This window comes from Xiphophorus hellerii, chromosome 20 (genome assembly GCF_003331165.1).
Source record: "Xiphophorus hellerii strain 12219 chromosome 20, Xiphophorus_hellerii-4.1, whole genome shotgun sequence".
Taxonomy (NCBI): domain Eukaryota; kingdom Metazoa; phylum Chordata; class Actinopteri; order Cyprinodontiformes; family Poeciliidae; genus Xiphophorus; species Xiphophorus hellerii.
The window spans coordinates 6,237,190-6,258,841 of record NC_045691.1 but is presented as its reverse complement, the minus strand read 5'-3'; the positions used below and the strand labels follow the sequence as shown (position 1 = coordinate 6,258,841).

Sequence of the window (21,652 nt, the reverse complement as noted above, 5' to 3'; positions counted from 1 at the left end):
ACAAGTGAGCAATGAGAGAATGGATTTTAACACCGGCATGCAATAATTCTCTAACATATCTTGATTTCTCACCATTTTCTGTGATTCCTTTGTTCTTCCCCTCCCCCTCTTCACCTCTAGGGTTCACTGTTCAATACTTTTGATGAATAAATCAGATTTATCCTAGTTATTAATAATCAAAGCAATATATATTCAGATGCATAGCTGCAAAATATAGCACATATTATAATCACTGTCATAATTCAACACAGTGTAACAACTGGAGCAACCAGATTATCTCTTGATCCTGTCTGAGCTTCCTTATGATATCTACTTCCAAAATTCCAGTCCCTACAAATCATTTGCTGACCAGTTCTACACTGCCTTCCAGCTGTTTTCTATATAAACACAGGCAATGAAAGATTATGTATGCAAAAAAAACCTGCAGCTTGCCAAATAAGAGAGTGAATGACAAGATGTGCCAGCATAAGCAAGTGAAGTGCCCAAAACCGCACTTTGGAAAAATCTTCTAAGTCACTTTTGAATGCATCTAAATTTGCACAATAAAATAGCATGGGTAAATTAAAAATACAGTTAAAGTATTAAGGCAGGGAATTGTTTTCTGCCAAAGATATTCCACACAGTGTCCCAAAGGGCACAGGAAGATTCAGGGGGCTCTGCGGCATTCGAATGGAAGACTGCTCCATGGAAACCGCCCTCTCTTGCAGCCTGCATGTCATCTGCGCCAGACTTCAGTGCTCAAAGACACATTTACCTTTTCCACAGGCTACTATGACACAACCCACAGTTTTAGCCTTCGATCATGCTAGAACATGTTCAGTAATGATTTGTATGCAAGGAGGAGACCATGCTACATGTTACAAATCTAGGTGATTTCATTAGTGCTAGCTGCCATGTCCAGAGGAGACTTCCAACTCTCACAAAAGGTTTCACCACACTCTACTGCCCTCTTTATTTGGGTTTTAAGACTCCTGGTGTGATTTAAGCTCCGCTAATTTTCTAATCTGGGAATTAGTCATTGGAAACAATGACAAGACTTGTTCCTCGACATCACGAGTTTGCTCTTCAGCTGACTGAAGAACACCAATGATGACCTTATATTCATTCCTGTGATGAATAGCTGATTTGTTTCAGGGTGGGAATTAGCAAATACATTGCAGCAGAACTAATTCCTGCAGGTGTTGCTGCCTTTTTATTAATGATAGAAGTCAAATAGTTGTTTGTTTAAATTAGTTTATATATTTACATTTAATGTTTGTATACTTTGTGCATACAAAACCAAATAAAATCATCTAGTTTTATTTGGTAAGTCCAATTTCTGTTGTTTACTTTAAATAAATGAAATAATAAAATGTTATGAAGACCACAATTAAACCATTCAATTTTTAAACATCAGTTGTAACAATTGTAATCAGAATATGCACACACAATTAATTTTATGATAGGTAAGACACACTCTAATTTCTATAAGTGAAAACAGGACAGGTGAAAGCAAAATGCAAGTGCAAAAACAAAATTTTAAAAATTCCACTAACATTATTCCCTCATTCTCACTCAGTGAAATGGTTACACACTCTTGGTTGGTAGTTTTAATTTTGAGGGTCTAACATGAATCATGTGTTAAAACGCTTTGCTCATTCAGTCAAAGTGAATCGCAGCCAAGCCTCAGGAGGGAAGGGTGGAGTAGAATCTTTCATTTCTTCCAAAATTATGTTTGATTTACATTCTCCAGCTGGCCATCCATGTGACTGTGGAACATCAGTGCGTGTATACACACACACAGTCACACAGCTGTCTCCTGAGCATTTCCCTGGTCAGTAGATGCGATCAGTTTTGTGCTTGTCAGCTGCTATGATGCAATGAAATGAGTAACATTGGGGAGACCTCCATGTGTTCACTAAGGGGGAAAACCAAAAAGAAAAAAAAAAAAGTAAATGTACTCTTTCTTAGTTATAGCAGTGTAGAAGTCTAAGGAAGAAGACCATTCTATAGAAAAAGGCTTCAGGTTCATTAGTTGACTCATTGCAGTCACAATCTGGGCTTAATCAAATTGTAACTATCACTGACAAAATTCTTTGGCAGTTTTTTTATACTTTTCTGGAGGAAACTTTAACATTTTTGAAAATTTTCCAAATTAGTCTAGCTCATTACAAAATTTTCAGTTTCTTTGGTTCCTTTATACTTGGTCTTCAGAAATCTGCGTGGTATTTTTGATTATTCTGTATAATTTGAGTGCTATTTATTTCCTTAAAAAAGTGTTTTATTTAAGGAAAATACTTCCTTGTGGTCAATCCACTGGCTCAGGTTGTGATGTAATAACTTGAAATTAACATTATGGCAACTATAGCTACTATAAATAACTAATTGTTAAATCAGTAAATTAAAATTAAAAATCTAGAAGAATGTAAAAGTTTAAGAAAAAAATTATTATAAATATCATTAGCATCACTCTTCAAATCCATTAAGAAATGTATTCAGATGTTTTCATGTATAAGATATGTAACTTTAACCAAACAATGTGAATTTATTTATTTAGAAGCAATATATACTTTTCTTTCCTGAGAAGTTGCATTTTTGAAGAATCAAGTTTTCTAACAGTTGTGTGATAACTTCTCACTGTCTACTTTTTAAGCATTTATCTATTAAAAAAAACAAAAAACTATTAAATCTTCTCATGAAAAGCTAAATGCTAAAGGCACATGAAGAGTTTTCAAAGGTCGCATGACAGTTCATGTGGTGCAGTAACCTCAACAACAATCTCCAGTGAAAGTAGTGAGCTGACTGGAATGCAACCAGACTGAGGGATTAGGAGTTTCTCATTTATATATTTTGCTTTCGGTCAACATTTTCTTTATTCACCATGTAAAAGTAAATTCACAGGAAATGACAGCAAAGTTAATTCAAACTAGTTAAAGAGTGATTAATTTGACTGCAACAACTGAGCCTTCCTACCATCAATAATTCATTTCAAAGAGATTATGACTGAGTGCTTTTTGCTTTCCTTTCAGAACAATGGATAAAAAGTCCATATTTTACCTTTCAACCCCTTCGCAGTTGGCACCAGATTGATGGTTAACCAAGAAACATCTCACCACTCAACTGTGAAAAAAAGGCTCTTAGTCCCAGACATGAAATCCGATCTGCCCATCAAAATAGTCAGTCTCAGCCCTAAAGCTGTCCATTCTCTTTGAAAGACAGCTCATTTGTTTGTCTGGTTTCTCCCAGAGGAGACTGGCGGGAGAGTCTCGGCCTTCAGTCACTAAGATAATTAGGATGTCCGTTAGACGCTTTCATGCACCTCAGTGCAAAGAGGTGAGGTCATCAGGCACAAATATTATACCAGACATGTCGTTAAAATATTCTGATTTCAATGTATTCCCAATTACCTCAGACATGGTGTTAATTGTGACATTGATTAAAAGCACCATTTGCGCAGCTAATTATGTAATTATATAATTAAAAAACATAGTTTATTGTGATAATACATGCCATTCACAGTTCTAAAAGGGAAATCTTGATGTATTTTTTTCCAGCAACATTGTATAATTTTACAGAACAATAAAGTAATTATGTCACTTTCAGTTGTAATAAAAATGCTGTACAAATCAGACATGGCTTAAAGGAAATTTGATTTTGCAACTTAATGCTTTGAAATTGGGCCTCTGTCTCTTTAAAGAGTTCTTGCACTTTCCAACATGTTATAACGCGAACATTCCTCTGTTAACCATCTACAAACGTTTATCGGAAAATTGGACTGAGTAATAGTTTATATAATGAGCTCAGCAGATGAGCAATTCCACCAGTTGTTCTGAAGGAGTTTAGTGGAGGAGTAGACGTGCTCTCTGACGCTTTGAAACTCTGAGGAGGAGCTATGTCCTCAAAGGCAGCACTTAGTCCCACCAAGGACTTTTACAAACCCAAATGGCCATACCAAAAATTTCTCAAACATGCATGATTATACAGATATGTTCTTGATGAGAAGATACATTATAACATGATGTAAACCTAAAAAAAAATGTTATTTTATATATTCCAGACTCCATGTAGTTCTTATGACAAAGGAAAAAGCATCGATATGCAGACAAACTCCACCAGAGCAACGGTATTGCATACACACACCTTTACCAATTTTGTGTCACCTAAGAGGCCATATAGTAAAGGTTAGCATGTTATTTGTGGACATTAACCCAATACCTGTTATTTGTGGACATTAACCCAATACCCAATCAACAGAAAAACAAATTGCTGGTTGTACGTACAAATTAGCACAGGATCCATAACTTTTAAACACTGATGAACTTATAGAGTGCTTTTTGGTACATTAAAATCATTTTACAACCATACAAGACATCATCCAAATCTGCAGAAGACATATTTTAGAGCATCCTTTATGGTGGAAATATATGGGGGGGGGGAAGCAATAGGACCCAGGGTGGGAGAAAATTACTGCAGGGAGTCATCAAAATGGTAGAGAGGATCATCATTTCTGACCTCTCCTCCATGGATTACACACACTAAAAACCAACACACAAGCTATAGCCAGAAACACTGCAGTCTTGTCTGGAATTCATTAAAATTCCTTTTATGTTTTATTTATTTAGACTGTGCTTCAGGGCAATAACAACTTTTTTAGAGCTTGTTATTGACCAAGTTCTAAGTTTTATTGCTGTTTATATGAAATATTTTATTGTTGCAATAAGACCTTTGCATATCACACTGCTTTAATACTGCAACATTTTATTTTAAATTGGGCAAGAACTACAGTACCCCTGTATGCACTTGTTGCTCTTAAAATTTACACATACAGTATATATACAGTACAGACCAAAGGTTTGGACACACCTTTTAATTCAATGAGTTTCCTTTATTTTCATGACTATTGACATTGTAGATTCACACTGAAGGCATCAAAACTATGAATAACACATGTGGAAATATGCACTAAACAAAAAAGTGTAAAACAACTGAAAATACCCCTTATATTCTAGTTTCTTCAAAGTAGCAACCTTTTGCTGTGATTACTGCTTTGCACACACTCTGCATTTTCTTGATGAGCTTCAAGAGGTAGTCACCTGAAATGGTTTTCACTTCATAGCTGTGCCCTGTCAGGTTAATAAGTGGGATTTCTTGCCTTATAAATAGTCATGAAAATAAAGAAACCCCATTGAATTAGAAGGTGTGTCCAAACCTTTGGTCTGTACTGTATATATATATATATAAATTTAATTAAATCAATTTCCTTTATTTACAGTAGATCAGTAATCTCTCTTTCTAATTAAACTTAATTGATTGGATTGTCTCAGGTCCTTCAGCTAGTTGTGATTTGAATTCATTTAACAACATTAGCAAGTATTGGCCAAGACAAATACAAACTGAATTTGTAATTGGATTTATAAATTGTGTGGAGTGTAGCTTTACAACATGGTTCAAGTCACACCAAATATTTAACTTTTATGTTTTTCTCAGCCCTGCCAAAAAAAAACAACAAACAATATAAAAGACAAAAAGAAAATATTGAATTAAGAGTGCCTTGTGGTTCTGAGAAATCTGCCATTTACCAGTACTATCTTTTTTTCCTTCTTCCCTTTTATTTTTAAGTACATGAAGAAGTGGAGTATTTAAGGAAACCCTGATGCACAAAACAGACAGCACATCCTGCTTGAAGCTATGGCTGTGTGTCGAAGGCAGACATTGAGAGAAAAACAGCCATGCTGAACAGTCAGCAGTGAGCCTTGTAAAAGTTTGGGTGTTACAGGATGCAATAAAACACAAATGGAAAAACTGTGTTCTGCATAACCAACTGGCTGACCTCAGTGAAGTGTGTAAAATTTGTTTTCTTAGTCTAATAAACTTCTTTGGGATTAGTAGAGGAATGGGGAAAGTACCTTGAACATCTAAGAATATTTGTCAAGTGTTTGTTCTTGGGTATCAATACCCCTTGAAAATTTTCATATTTTATCACACAACCTCAATGCATGTAGAACCCCATTTCACTGCAATTACAGCTGTATGAATTTGGAGTAAGTCCTTCCTTGCCTTGCAGGTATATTGACTGGGATTTTCTTCTTTGCAATAAAATTCGAGCTTACTCCGACTGGAAGAAGAACATCAGTAAATAGCCATTTTTAAGTCCTGCCATATATATTTTTAGTGAATGGGCAATTCTGACTTAAATGGGCTTTGATCTAAACCACTCACTTGAAACTCTGGCTCTATGTTTAGGTTAATTTTCCTTTTGATTCCTTTTCATTTTCATTTTCCTTTTCTCTAAATTCACCATTTTGAGAGGTGAATTTAACCACCAATGAAGGTTTTTGTTGTCTCTTTTGTTTTCTTCCAGGATCATCCTATTTTATTTCTCCTCCTTTATCTGTATTTAAGAAAAACTTCCCTAATGAAGTTCCAGAAGTGTGACTACTTTATTTTAAAAACACAGATACTTCACATTTGCAGATTTACAACACTTACTGTACTCTTCATTGAATATATTCAAAATTCCCCTTGCTATTTTTGAATTGAGTGAAAAATTGCAATAACAGAACAATATGTAATATTAATACTGAGGGGCCTAAATGACACATCACTTGAATTTGTGGGGAAAAGTATTCCTTTTTCAAGGGGTTCATTTTACCTTTCAATAGAAGAGAAAAGAGAAAACCTGTGAAATTTTCTGAAACCACACAGATTCTTATAATAGACTGCCTCTGCCTCATAACCTTGAGTGAGCCAAATATTCCCAAATATGAATTGCCAAAGGCAGCAGCCTCACCTAAATCATCACAGCAGACCTCCATGGAATCAGAGGAGCAGTCACTCAGGTCATCAAGTGTAGCATCTGTATCCTCACTGACCTGAAACCTGTAGTCAAACACAAGAACAGTTCAAACAACATATTATAAAATAAATCTATATTTAGCTTTCTTTATTCAAAGGCTACGGAAGAGTTAAAATCAAATTTCAATCAAAAATTAATATATGAGATCATCTTTCTAATTTAAAAAAGGTGAAATACTGCCCTCACCTGAACCTAAATGGAGCAACAGCAGCCATGTTGATTTTTCCTGGCTCGCTCCCTCTTCGTTTCATGTTAAACTTCTGGTAAGAATCTTTTGGTTTATTACCACGAAAATCTCCCACAAAACCTCCCAAGTCCTGGTTTGAGATGTTCCTCACTTCTCTTTGGAAGTGCTCCAGTCCAGCAGAAGAAGGACGTGATCTTTCATTCCCATTTGTCCCTTTGGTATAAAGGAAACTTCCTCGTTCTCGGTCTGGATAAAAGTTAGCTGAGTGCTTCGGTAAGGTGTCCCCCTCTTGCGCGTTGTCTAGACTCCTTAGACGACTCTTTCCAAAAGTCCAGTTCTTATTGGTGTTTCTCCTTAGCTGTAGGTCTCTCAAAGCCTTGTGTGTCAATACACTGTTTCGCAGATCCAATGTGTCTTTGGAACGTGGAACGTCTCGTTTTGCAATCTGAGGGCTGCTGTATGCCGAACATGTTCCGTTGCTTCGCTCTGTACCGACTGGGCCTCTGTTAGAATGCAAACCAATCTTTTGCTGCATTAGGTTAGCTTTTAAAACTTTACCTCTCACCAAGTCTGCAGGATCTGAGGAAACAGATGATGAAGAATATGCAAGTTGTCGTCTGGAGGCGAGCTGATACTGCACTGTGGGAAGGGGGAGGCTGCTGTACTGTTTGGAATCCATCTTTGGCAGAGGCATCATGGTCTGAGGTAAACGGAGACTTGAACTGACGCTTGCATCACTTTGGCTTTGGGATAAAACTTTGATGTTGGCTCCATTGTTCATGGTTAGTGGGAGTCACTGTATCACAGAAGAGAAATCTAAAAAAAGAAGAATTGACATTGAATATGGACAGGAACAAACAACACAAAGTGCATCAGGAAACTGTAAAGGTCAATCTGATAACTATTGTGATTACTTAAGGAAAAACAACAATCATTTCTTATAGCATTAAAACAAGCAAGTGAAATTTGCTGCCTAACATTTTTGGAATATCTCACCATGCTTCATTCTCCATGGTGTTGTCATCCATTACAACTAAAGTGGAAAGCTATGGTTGTAGTCCCATCTTGAGGCAGTTAAAGGCGATAACAGCTTTAAAAACCATAAACTTTATGATTAAGCAAATTGCAGTAAAACAAGTATTGTATTTTATATATATTTCTTTGTAATATCCTTCTCACAGGTAATACAATTTGGAGCGAAGTAGGAAAGGAAAACAGTAAATGAAAACAGCTGAAGCCAAATCTCCACATGATTATGCTAACCACATTTGAGCTAGCATTAGCATCATAGCACAGCTAGCCCTTGCACAAAGTTAGAAAGTACTACTTTAAAGCAGCAGTTTTAAACCATTACTTTGAAAGTAACTAACTAATGAAGACTTGTTGATTAGTTTTTGTTATGTGTCAACCATCTAAGCAGTTGTTTTATTATTGCTGAGTTTTTTGAGCTAGGTAGTGTGTCATCTGCAGTCAGCTCTAGTCCAATGCAGTCAGTTGTAGGGTAAGAAAACACATTGCCCTGCTTAAAATATATCTTTAAAATTTCATGCTGCATTCATTTTCTGGTAGACTTGGTAGACTCTTGATGTAAAAAAAATGACATTTTCTTTTCTACAGAAGCAATCTTACTACTAATATTTTTAAATCAACTGTACAAATGTACAGTTAATCAATCTGCTTGCAATTTTAAAAAATAGGTGTTGGTACTTGGTTTTTATGTGTTTAATATAAAATCCTATTAAAGACAAAGCCAACTGTTAAATATTGTTCAGGGTGTATTAACACCAGTCCTGTTTATTTTGCTTTAATTGAACACTAGCTCCTTGGCCTAGAAATGTTTTATTTTGGGAAGTATAATGTGCAATCTAACTCTGATATGGACCAAAAAAATTAATTCTGTCCCACCTAAAAACCTGAGTTGGTTCAGTTCAAGTGAACTCAAGAGCATTCAAATGCATATGTGGATGCAACTGAAACAAACGCTAGAGTCTAGTAAGAGAAATATCTCGTGATCTTTCTACAACAACAAAAAATCAAAGAAATCCTGCAACTGCTGAAATCTCCTGCCACTCCATTTTTATTTACATTTTGGTAATGTGATGAACAGGTTTCTTCAAAGAGTTTGGCTTGTTTGACACAGTGCAGTATGAAAGTGAACCGCACCAGCTGAAAATGTAACAATTTTTACAATTTTACCAATAAAAATTGGTAAAGACCTTTCACCCCCTCTTGGGTGTGAAAACATGCTATCTGTAACCTGAACTCTTTGTAATAATTTGCTCTTAAGGCTTTTCAGATTGTGTATTTAATGACTGAATGACAAAGGGGCTGGCACCTGTCCAGGGTGCACCCCGCCTCTCGCCTGAAACGTTCGCTGGAGATAGGCACCAGCACCCCTCCTGACCCCGCGAAGGGACAAGGGTGTGCGAAAATGGATGGATGGATGATGAAGGGGTATGGAGCTGAGAAACCATTAACACCCTCACTATTTTCTCTGTATTGGAGAGGCACTTCCTCTGGTCCAAACAGAGTTGGCATGGCCTGAAAGGAGCATTTCCCCCCTGCAGAACATGCCAAGTGGTGTCAGTCTGCCACCAGTCTTCACAGCATGTTTCCCACTGGAGACGTGGACGTTGAACCAAGAATACATTAGGTAAAGCTGTTAAAACATATGGTGTCTTTTTAGATAAATAACAGAGCTTTGATTGATTTATGTTTGGATTTTTGTTGGCAACCTTTTATTTTAAGACTAAAATAAATGAAACTAGTTGTCCTCAGAAGGGGTTTATTTAACCCTCATGTAAATGACATAATAGTTTGTTTCCTTAGAACAACTCCAAGGATAGGCAAGTGAAGATTATATAAACATCATATGACTGAGGTTTCTGAGTTGAGGAACTTAAACTGGTGGCTAGTCTGGAATCCAGACATTTAAGCCTCTTGTACATGATATGATATTCCTTTTACCTTTGTCTGCTCTCTTTTCTTTTATTCACTTATGCTTGCATTCACTCAGTTGGTCATGTGGTTCAACAATGTCTCTGTGAAGCAGACATCCTGGAATGTGCAGCTGTTTCACTGCATTTAGTGCAGCATAAATCCTAAGTGAAAGCTCGCTGTCTTTGACAAACTGTAAAGCATAAATGGATGTCTGACTCCCAGTCATAATTACTGCACTACAGTCATTATAGCAAACCCACACAGATTTGTATAATACTTGAGTTTGGCTTTAGGAGAAGCAAATAATAATTTTTCCATTTAATCATTTTTCTTTTTCATTTAAATCAGAAATAAATAATTAGAATTACTATACAGTGATTTCCCCTGGGTGGACTTAACTTATAAGTAAAACATAGTTATCAAAATCTGAGTTAGTGAATTTTCAAATTATTTTTCCCTGATAAATATTTTTTGCAGCTTTTAATTCATGAGGAAAAATTCCAGCTGATGCCAATAACATCCCACTAGAGGAGACTACCAAGTAGTTCCAATTGGGTGCAATGTGTTTTGCTAACTGTTGTCGTGCTAACTTCAATTAGTTACACAATATAATAGAATTGCATTTCCCTCCAGATGGAAGAAAGCATTCTGTGCTTTAAATTGCTGCCAGGAGGCAACACTTTCATACTTTCTCCTCTTTTTATTTTATCCACAAAATGTATGTTGTCTAGATTTGTTGTTACAACCTTTTGAATAAATTTGGAATTTTAGCCTTTTTTTCAAGAGTTAGTTTTGCATTCTTTCTTTTCATTCTGTTATGCACAGTTCTGAAATATCTCTCCTGCAAATGAGGAAAATTCAACTTTCAACTCAACCCAATTTAATAGCTACAAGCAAAAGTAATCAGTTTACTTCCCCTGATCAGTAGCCTTCCTTTAGACACTTAAAAATAGTTTAAAAACTGACAGCTAATTTGCTAACTTTGCAGAATAATTTGAATGTGGATGTTTTCTTATGCTGCAAACGTAAGCAAAAACATCTAAGTTACTTTTACTATCCTACCTGATTTAATAATGGTCCAACATCAGTCAGTATTCCATGCAGAAACAAAGAAGAGGCAGCTGTATGTTGCAGTGGAGCCAACTTTCCTATAGCAGCCTACCCACACTTAACAGTGGGATACAGCTTACAATAACACAATTTAGACCCACATGGAGCTTTAGAGAGGGTGGGGGTGGATCGATGTTAGGAGACAACAAGTGAGTGATGCTTCTAATGTTTCATCCAGTTTTTCCCCTTTTCTTCCTGCAGCCATTCACACATTTCATCCATTATGACCAGACAGATTATCATGACTCATATTTCAGTCTGTCTGGTGACATCATGCATAGTTTCCCCCTTGGTGCTCATGTTTCTGTCACAGCTTGAGTGTCACTTTGATCTCCTTTTTTTCTTTTACATACAGTGAGAGCATGGAGTCAATGCAAAGAGGAGCCCGAGCTGCTCTGTTTTCACCAACCATATAATCCAAGCCCTGGGGGGTTCAACCAAAGATACTTCTAAGAACTAGTAGCGTGTTGCCACAAAAATATTCTTACCGCGGCAAAATCTCAGAGAACTCTGGGCAGCAGGAAATCAAACAATGTAAACAAAACATTACAAATTCACTTGCTGATATAAACTGATCATTCAGTAGGCTTTTGCTTCACCAAATGTTGCTTTATTTGGTGAAGATTGCTTCATGAAAGGCATTCAATGTTTTAACTGACATTTGTGTTTGACAACTTCCCTTGCAAGCTAACCTCAAAAGCATGTTGATATGATTAGGATGAGTGGAACATGAAAGACAGATAGAAAAAGTGAAATTAGGTTCTGCTGTACTGTTCTGCTGAGAGACTCATTGATCACCACAAAGATCATGCAATATCTGAAACATCTTCACAGGCTCACAGGTATCAAGCCCCTGCACAATTGCAAGCTCAATTGTTCCAAAGTAAAAAAAACCTCTCCAGATCGTAACGTTACCTTCTCCTGTGTAATGAATATTACAGATGAGAAGTGGAACTCATTGTCATGCCAGTAGTGATGGAAGCCATGACAAATATCCAGAATATTTTCTTCCACCTTTCACTGTCCCATAATTGGTTGCTCTTCCAATGGTCGAATTGAGGCATAGCTGTTGAAGGTCTTTTGTTGTTCCTTAACCCTTCTTTCTCTTCTGGGTGTTGGGCTGCAGAGAGCATCAGTAATATTGCAATATTATTGCAATATTGCAGCACCAATTTCATCCCTGCTCATATGATTTTAATTAGGAGTGTATCATCTACCGTATTTTCCGGACTAAATCAAAATCAAATCAAATTTTATTTGTATAGCACATTTCAGCAGCAAGGCATTTCAAAGTGCTTTACATCATATCAAACACAAAAACACAATGCAACATAGAATCAACAATCAAAACACGACATTAAGTCACTTTCCATCAATAAATTTGTAATTGATTACGTTTCAAATACAATCCTAAACAGGTGGGTTTTTGGTCGAGTTTGCATCCATAAAAGGTTTACCTGTTACACTCCTACTGTGTTATATGGAACAAAATACCTATTGCTATTTTTATTCCCACTCACGCTCACAATCACACAGTTTAAACTGTAGAGCGCACCTCACTATAAGCTGCACCCACAAAGTTTTTTTTAAAAGAACTGGAAACGTACTTATATAAGCCGCACTGGGCTATAATCCGCTGGTATCTCTGCCGCTCTCGGTTGACCAAATCTGTTATAAAGGACGCATATGAACTTCTTCGTGTGGTTTCCATGATGAGAGGGTATGAGTTTGAAAACATTTTTCCGTCATGCCTGCTGCTAGCATGTGCCTGTTCTAAATGAAAATCAGCACTTTCTTCTTTGATTTCCAATTTTGACTTCCAATGATTCACTTCCTGCTAAAGAGCCCCCTGGCGGTTGAAGAAAAATCCACAGAAAAGCCGCATTGGGCTATAAGCCGCATGGTTCAAAGTGTGGGGGAAAAAGTAGCGGCTTATAGTCCTAAAAATACGGTAACCAACTATTTTAAAGCATAAAATAAAATCCTTAGTTCATGTTCTAACCAGGGTCCAAATACTATGAGGTTTCACCTTTTGCAGACTGTCAGCTTACTGTGAGATATACTGCAGTTTATTGATTGGCAAAGTCTAATTTTTGCAGGCATAAAAATGTAGCCCATAACCAAAAGATAACTTAGCTGAATATGCTGCTATCTAGTCTTAGAAGAGTTTTGATATTTTTTTATGTATAGCACTAAGTCCCAGATTATTCCTTTTCTCAATTACCTTATGCCCCAGCTTTGTCGTAGAGAAATTCTGTAGGGAAAGCCATGGACTGATGGGACACCAGACTGATTAACAGCACACATATTTAGGAGGACATAAGAACAACGAAGGAAGACATGGCTCTTCTTATTTTGCAAAAAAATAAAATAATTTCAACTGGGTGACATCTCTTAATTTGTTCTCTGTTTTGCTTTGAAACATGAATGTTTCTCAACTTCTTTGCATTTATTATTAATTGTTTTAAAAAAGAACAGTTTAAACATTTTATAAAGCTGTTACATTTCAGTGGTAAAAATAAGCCATCTACATTTCTACCTTGTCCTCAGTGTTTTGCAGCTTGTTTGTAGCCTGACAAGTATAGATTTTAGTCAGATTTTCCCAGTCACATTGTGGCTCTGATGTCAATAATAGTCCTTCTCCCTCACTTTTAGTCCATCATACATGCTAATAAAATTACAGCACTCTGCTAAGGCACTTATCCGAATTGTGTGTATCTGTTTACAACTGAAGAGATGTGCACTGTTAAACAATGTCTTCTTCCTTTATAGTTAAAGATTAAAATAACAACATGAATAATTAACACTGCAGGTTTTTTTATTTTGGTATTTTTCTGGCATCCAAGATTAGAGTGGATTATTCTAATGACTGATTAAAGGGATTTACTATAATTCACTTTAATTAATTGATTAATACCATTAAGCAATGCCATAAAATTCTTAAAATTGTGAGTCATGTTAGCACTTTGCAGACTCCTTAGGGGAAACTAGGCTAAAATAAGCTTTTTTCTAAATGGAGCAAAATTCACAGTAAATCTGATATTTATCACCAAAGTGTTCATTAGATTTCTAGGTAATACTTTATTTGACGGGTTGTGAATAAGACTGTCATGACACCGTCATAAACATGACATAACACCTGTCATGAACATGAGTAAGTCTTCACTGATTAAACTTTAGCTTTAATAACATAAAGCTACATAATCTTTTAAAGTTTAATCAGTAATACTTTTATAACAAATTTATGTCAGATCATGATTTCTTGGTTAATGTCAAGTTGTCATAACAAAGACATTTTGAATAATGTCAACTTTGTCTTAAAAGTGTCATGATTTACCGAATGACACTTTATGACAACAGTCATAAATATTCATGAAGACTTACTCATGTTCATGACAGGTGTTATATCATGTTTATGTCGATGTCATGACAGTCTTATTCACAACCCGTCAAATAAAGTGTTACCGTTTTCTACATGCAGCCAATAATTTGCAGTGAATAGGGACACATTAATTGCTCTTATAATTTTAACATAGAAAAATGCACTTTGAAGTTATTTGTATTTGTCTAAAACCTAATTGTAATGGTAAGGTGTTAATTTGCTTATTTATTATGTCATAACAAAAATGCAATGTAACATCATTGCAGAAATGATTCTGATTTTTTTTTTATCTATCGTACAAGTTGGTAGCCTATATCTATTCTCAAGAACTAACAACAGTGTTGCATAGATGAAAAGGTGTTGCTCTGTTACAAGATAGACAAACTTTACTTTCAGATGTTGAGCTAAATGTTCCCAAGTTAAGCAAGGGGTTTGTCTCATCATCCTTTGTCTAATTTATGTTTTCAAAAGATCAATATCTTTTATGAGTTTTGATCAATGGCTGGTTTAGCTTTGTTTCACCTCTCCATTAAAATGTCAGCAGTCTAGTGAGGCACTGAAATTGCAACATCTGCCTTGATATGCACCAACATGTTCACGTTTTTGTCAGACATTGTCAATTTGGCACTTTTATTACATTTAATGAAGACCAGTTTAGTTTTATTTTAATTGGTTTCCTCTGATTGTCTTTCTACTTACCAATTCTGTTCCAAATACAAGTCTTGATTGTTGCTGTTTACTCACACCAGATTCTAGTTTTCTAATTACCACATCTGCAATGAATCGGTTGTTTCTTTGCCTAGTACATTCTGTACCGGGTCTTTCACTCCCTTCTGGTAAATCTCTGAATTAGCATCAGGAAAACATCAACTCTAACATCAGAAACACAACTATGTAACAAAGGATTTTTTTTGTGAAAGACTCAAAAGTCACAATATTAGATATGCCTGTTCAGTTTCTTGTTGACATCAATATAGAACAAACCAATCAAATGACATCCAGATGTATGACAGCCAATTTACTGGTGTTCAAAGGTTTCTCTCCAAATGAAAAAAAGGATGGTTGTGGGTACTTCAGAAACAACTGATCTAATGTGATTTTCACACACAATCATTTCTTCGGTTTACAGAAAACGTATCTAGGGAGTGACAGTTGGGAGGATGAAAATGCCTTGTCTCCTCCTCCTCAAGGTTAGGAGGAGATAGGACAGACAGGATCAAATGATACAAAGGCAACAGTAGCTCAAATAGCGATTTGCCATAACAAAGTTATCTGGAATACCATCTCTAAATGCACCCCAACTGTTGCCCATTTTAAAGCAGATGGTTTACAGCTCCAGATGTTTACTCTGACCGCAACCCTGCCAGCTACAAATAGAAAATGAAGGCTACAAAATGCCTAGGCTCATTAAACTTGGACAAAAAGAAGGAAAATAGTTGCTGTTTGAAAGAGTTTTCAGTTGCAACACTTAGATTGTCAGAATTTGGCATAAACAACATAAAGACACAGAATCATCCCTGTCTTGTTAAGAATTAGGGGACCTGTGTGACACTTGTCACACAGGTGTCCTTGTCACTTCTAGTGACAAGACTACAGTTGTCACAGAGAACTAATTATGTGTTCTCATAGTACCAAATGAGGATTTTTAAACTGCCATGGCCTGGTTAAGGTGTTTTGATATCAAGTCTGTGGTGGCCTTCCTAGGTTCCAAAACCAAACTTTTCCAATAAAGGCTGTAGGTGGCAACCTGTGGTCTGGTTCTTCACTGCACTTCCAGCTTGATTGTTTGAAAAAAAAAAAAAAAAACTTTATTTCTTGTAAAAATATAGACAAAACAATTACTAAAAAACCTCTTATAACTTAGTTGAAAATGAAAGTTAACTTAATCTGATGTTTCAAGTTCAAAAAGTGGCTCAAAAAAGCCATTCTACAAAAACCTCCTGTCATCAGACCGGATATTTGCCAAACAAAAATCACACCTAACGTTTGGTCTAAAAGTTACCAAAGTACTCTACTATTCCACATATCAAAATTAAAAAGAAAAACTAAATTGATAGAACTTACGATTTACAAAAATTCAACATAAATGGCTACAACACATATCCATCCCTCAGTGTCACAAAGCTCTGAAGATAGAACATCAGACCTCATTCAGTAGTTGTGGAATGGGAGATGTGGGTCATGGATTTACAGCTGTCAAATCTTCAGCAAAACTATAATGCCATTATGTCAATATGGACTAATATTTTTGAGTGCTTAACCTCCAATAATAATAATTTTGAATTTTCAATAAGGTATTACTTTCAAAAACCCAGAAGTTGAAGCCAGAAGGTTTACCCCTGACATTTAGCCACAGCAGGCCTTATATGACGGATTTGCCTCTAGCAACCTTTAGATTCAAAGATGAATCCATGTCCTTTACAATAAGGACACGGATTTTTACCCCACTTCCCTTCTACTTCTGTTGTCTGTCATCCTAAACTTCATCTTTTTTTGTTATGTAATAGTTTCATATAAAATATGCATCAGCCTTGTGGTCGGAACGCATGTCATTTTTGGTTTGTCAAGGGGGAACATGTCCACCAGTGGAGCGTGTCTGTGGATTAGATTTTCCAAACAAGACAAGCCACATACACACAGTTGGATTCAGGACACAAACAGACGTGGCATTTACAAGAAGCAAAATTTGCCCTTTGAGTATGAGAACCCACTGGCATTTTAAAGGCAGCTTCGTAACATCTCTGCACATACTAGTCGTTTAATGATTATGAAAATTACCTTCAGAAGAAATTTGAAATCAGACGTGGATTTTCTCCAAGTCTATATTGCTGTGTCTGTGAGTGAATGATATAAGAGGATGCAAAGTGTCTACAAAGTGTCTGCAAATCCTGCGGGTCTAAATTTGTCTGGAACAGAATAGACAAGACAAAATTGTGCCTCAAGCAGCACATTTTGCTTTAACCACCAACTCTTTCACTCTACATGCTGATAGACCACAGAGAACTATTTATGTGTTCTCATACCTATAATTCAGAATGGCAATTGAAAGTTAAGTTCCAAAATGGAGCACGTTGCACACATGATGGATCTATTTTATTGGCACTGACATCACCCAACATTAGTGGTATTTCTTCTTGGTTGTGGATGGAATGCCAGCATTGAATTGAATTACTTTATGGTTCATATTATGTACATTAGCGGCTGCTTTAGCCATTTCTGGTTATTCAAGATGTTTTTGGTGCATTGAAAGAAATTATAAAGATCAGATTGACATCGGAGTGGTTGATAAAGATTCTGTTTACCGCTAACAATATGTTCACATTTGTTAAAAAAAACAAAAACAATCTCTGACATTTTAGAAGGCTAAGTAGCATACATGTTAAAAAAATGACTGTAAAGCAAATAACATTTACAGCAACATAACCCATTCAAAAATTAAGATAGTGAATGTAGCAAATGGTTCATCTAAATGTTAGCATATTGTCTAGGGAGTTGTGTCAACCTGCACAATGATCAGGCAGGAAATTACTCAGAATTATTGAAAACAAAAGCTAAAACTGTCTTTTATGCTTTTATTTATAGTATCTATGTGACAAAACTGGTAATTTTTTTTTTCCTTTTACGTGACACTGTCAAATTAATTTGTTCATTTCTTTACCCCGTCTGTACCCCACTCAGAGGTTGATAAAATAGTTACAAATATTTGTCCAGCATAGTTTAATCGTCGGTGATCTAAATAAGCTCGGAAATCTGCAGATTTTATTCTCCTTTTGCTAATTTTCTTTTCTGTTGACATCTTAGTTGTTTAGAGTTGACTTCTGGAGCATTTTCAATAGAAATAGTTTCTTAAGTAGACATAATGACAATAAGTAGCAGTGAAATGCTAAAACAACACTATAAAGTAAAAATTTTCAGTTAAAATGCTTAAACAATAGCCAAATCGTTCTAAGAAGACACAGAAAACAGAACTAGTGCATTAGATCCTTAAACCAGCATATAGTGTGAGTCAGCAAGCCTTTTCGGAAATTACTGAACACCTGATACCAGATCCCAGGAAGAACTATAGATGTTCTGCGTAGAACAAAGAGTCAGCTTTACATCTTGTCCATGTCTTGTCCCCAGCAGGTTGAATCACACTCTGAGCCTGGTCCTACCTGAGGTTACTTCCAGGAGTTTTACCTTTCCACTGTTTCAGCCGTGACAAAAGCAGCTAAAAATGTCACTTTTATATGAGGTAAAATTTGTTCAGTGGTCAGTGTTTTTATTTCTTAGCATTAACTATGTTTTTTAATTATTTCTATGATAGTTTTATAAAACTACATAACAGTTTGACTTTATTTTTTTCAGTGCACCTTGTTCAAAAATGTATGTTGAGCAAGCTAAGACAATAAGATTTTGCAGCCTACTACTGTGGACAAGACAAAAGGTTGAACAAGGTAATTTGTGTAATTATGCAATCTGTCTTATTGGCCATGTGTTAACTTTAAGCGTCCTACTTGACCCCATCTGTCCTTTGATGTTTGCAGTAGCTTAGACATTTGAATTGTTAGAAGTGATGCATGGTTCAGTCTTTTGACACCTTTGTAAGAAAGTGTCAGGGAAAAGCCCTCATGGGGTAATTCACACATTAAGGCCAACATGTTTCCTTGTCATCAGTTACAAAAAAGGTGTGCATGTGTAAAACAAGCATCAGAGTCATTTAGCTGTTTTTCATCACAGAAATCCACTCAATTAAAATTCATATTAACCTGTACTGCATTTACAGTAGCCAGATCTAATAATTAACTAATAAACTGTTATTTCTTAGAATTCACCTAGACATTCACACTCACCTGCAATGATGCTGACAAAACTTGGTGTGATGGAGTCAAGTGCGCATGCAGGTAAAATCATTTGAGTAATGAGCATTGCAGTCAAGTCTCCACCTCTCTGTCCTTCTGAAAAAAACGTCTCTCTGATGGTGACACACCAAACAGCAGCTTCCAACTCCAGAGCATCTCAGCTTCTGTCCGATGTCTAGATCAAGTGGGGCTGCTCTCTTCCTGCTTGCATAACAATACTCTAGACAGATCCCATGCTGCAGTTGCTGCATGTGCATCAGACCACTTTAGCCACAAGGCGCGCTCTCTGCCTTTTAAATGGACCTGGCATCGTTCCAGTCTACTTCCTTTAGAACAAAAGTGCTGAGCTAAAATTGGGCCGTATACCTGATGGAATACTCAAACTGTCCTCTGCGGAGGGGGGGTTTATACGTTTTGTCCCCTTTTTTCAAATCCCTGCCTCTTTAAAACGGTCACCAAAGCATTGCGGGCTGCGTATGCATCTTTTCCATCCTGAGTCACTGCCAGAGCCAGTGAACTGGATTAATTTGAATTGTCACTGCATGTTTGTAGCCGGCTGCCTACAGGGTACAGGCTGCCTCACCGCGAACCTCAGTGAGAATCTGGGCCAAATGGGAACAGATTCAGAGGTGTCAGTTCAGGAATAAAAGACTGACAGGAACTATGATGTGTTGAATTCACACTCTTTTTCGTTAGATCTTCAAAGTAAGGATTACAATCTGTGACTAAGAGAATCTCCCTATGTGAGTGTTGTGGGTAAATATTATAAAATGACTCAACTTAGGAGAGAGTTTAAAGCAAGGACATGTGCTGGAACAAATTTGTTGTGTGCCAGGAGCAACAAAATGACACATACAGTGGTGTGAAGATAAGCCAACGGGTGGTTTGTTGGTGTGACATGATCTAGTTTAAGCTCAATCGAGAAATTTGTGCTTTTGGCTAAATCTCTTTGCAGGATGACTAAAGTCTGTGGAGTCTGTCGCAATTTGAAAATAATCACTTTACTTCTGAGAGGACATAGAGAGGATTACAGAAAAAAAGTGCAAAGGATATTCAGAAACAGGAAAATTATCTGCACACACTTAATATTGTTTCTATTTGACCTTGGAATTCAAATTCTTTCCCTTATCATTAGAGCTAATGCACAGGCCACAGCTAAATCACTGCATAATTAAAGGGGCTCAGATAAGTAATCAGCAGGTCTGAAGGGAGGTATGAACTGAACAAGTGAAGTGATAAGAAATCTCTGATACGTCACTGTTCTCTCTGCATACTAACTGTGTTTTTCATGCTTCGATGCTCGGGTGTTTTGTTTTGGTTAATAACCCCTGTCGTCTTTTGCATCAACAGCACAAGTGACACACACCAAAATAGAGAGAGCTGGAGGAGTCAGTATATAGGGTGTGTTTCAGCACCAATAAAATCTAATCTTAGGCCACATCTGACCTCTACTGACTAATTTATGTAACTGCATTCTTGGTCCACTCTATAGTCCAGCAGAGGAGGAGGAGTCAAACAGAGCCGTAAACATTAAACTATCTGAAGCAGACAGACAGGAAGGGTCATTCTCTGCAAACATCCATACAATGAAAACAACCATCTTGGTTCCTTAATTATGTTCAATCAAATATCAGTCTATGACTAAATGAGTCATATTTTACAGATTGTTAGAACTAAAGATATAACACCTTTTTCCATGGTACCTGACTTTTCTGAGGAAAGACTCAAAATGCCAAGGAACAGAAATAGAATGTGAGCTGAACTGCTATTTAAGTTTGGAAAGCAAGATATATGTTAAATGAGTATGCCTGTCTATTCTGTACTATTCCAACAGAAAAAGTGAAGAATACATTTGAGGAAACTGATTTTGACTTTAAAGAGCCACATTTCCCACTTAATGCTGCTAACTTAAAAAATTCTCCAAAACATTCTGCTAAATCTGATGCAACATCTCCATTTTGAAGAATTTGTCAATGAAATTTTTAACAAAGAAAGCACAATAGCTGCAGCAGAACATTAAGCATGTGTTGATCACACTACAACCCATTCACGTTCCCTACATGTGAAGTCATCTCACCTCTTCCAGCTCCTCATCCTCACCTGGTGACTTGGCAACGTTTTAGTAAAAAGTGCTTCCAAAAGCAGACTCATTCGTAGAGAACTTCTGGTGTAAATTTAGGACAATTGTTGCAAAAAAAAAAGGAGCTAAGTTACTCCATAAAACTCGAACTGATCATCCGGCATTCTTCACTGATTGATGGACCAAAGCCCACATTCGTTCCTGCCTCTTTTCTTGTTTTGCCTCCAGTCTTATCCTTTTCTAGGGGATTATTCAGCTCAGTGTCTCTGAGTCGACC

At 36.5% G+C, this 21,652-nt stretch overlaps 1 protein-coding gene across 1 annotated transcript; it reads right to left on the bottom strand.

Moving 5' to 3' along the window:
* Positions 1-1,188: 1,188 nt before the first annotated feature.
* On the bottom strand, positions 1,189-21,362 carry LOC116710569 (uncharacterized). Its single transcript, XM_032549702.1, has 4 exons — positions 19,287-21,362; positions 7,022-7,838; positions 6,770-6,858; positions 1,189-1,897 (listed from the first exon to the last, which is right to left on the bottom strand). Exons 2-4 carry the CDS (start codon positions 7,801-7,803, stop codon positions 1,815-1,817), a joined length of 954 nt encoding a protein of 317 aa, XP_032405593.1. The 5' UTR covers positions 7,804-7,838; positions 19,287-21,362; the 3' UTR covers positions 1,189-1,814.
* Positions 21,363-21,652: the final 290 nt, after the last annotated feature.

What these genes read in the sequence shown, in the direction of transcription:
- LOC116710569 (XM_032549702.1), bottom strand. Translation starts at nt 7,803, where the DNA reads ATGAACAATGGAGCCAACATCAAAGTTTTATCCCAAAGCCAAAGTGAT. An exon ending in GTTGCTCCATTTAGGTTCAG is followed by an intron (nt 6,859 to 7,021) that starts GTGAGGGCAGTA and finishes GTTTGACTACAG; the next exon opens with GTTTCAGGTCAGTGAGGATA. An exon ending in GGTCTGCTGTGATGATTTAG is followed by an intron (nt 1,898 to 6,769) that starts GTGAGGCTGCTG and finishes TTTCCCCCTTAG; the next exon opens with TGAACACATGGAGGTCTCCC.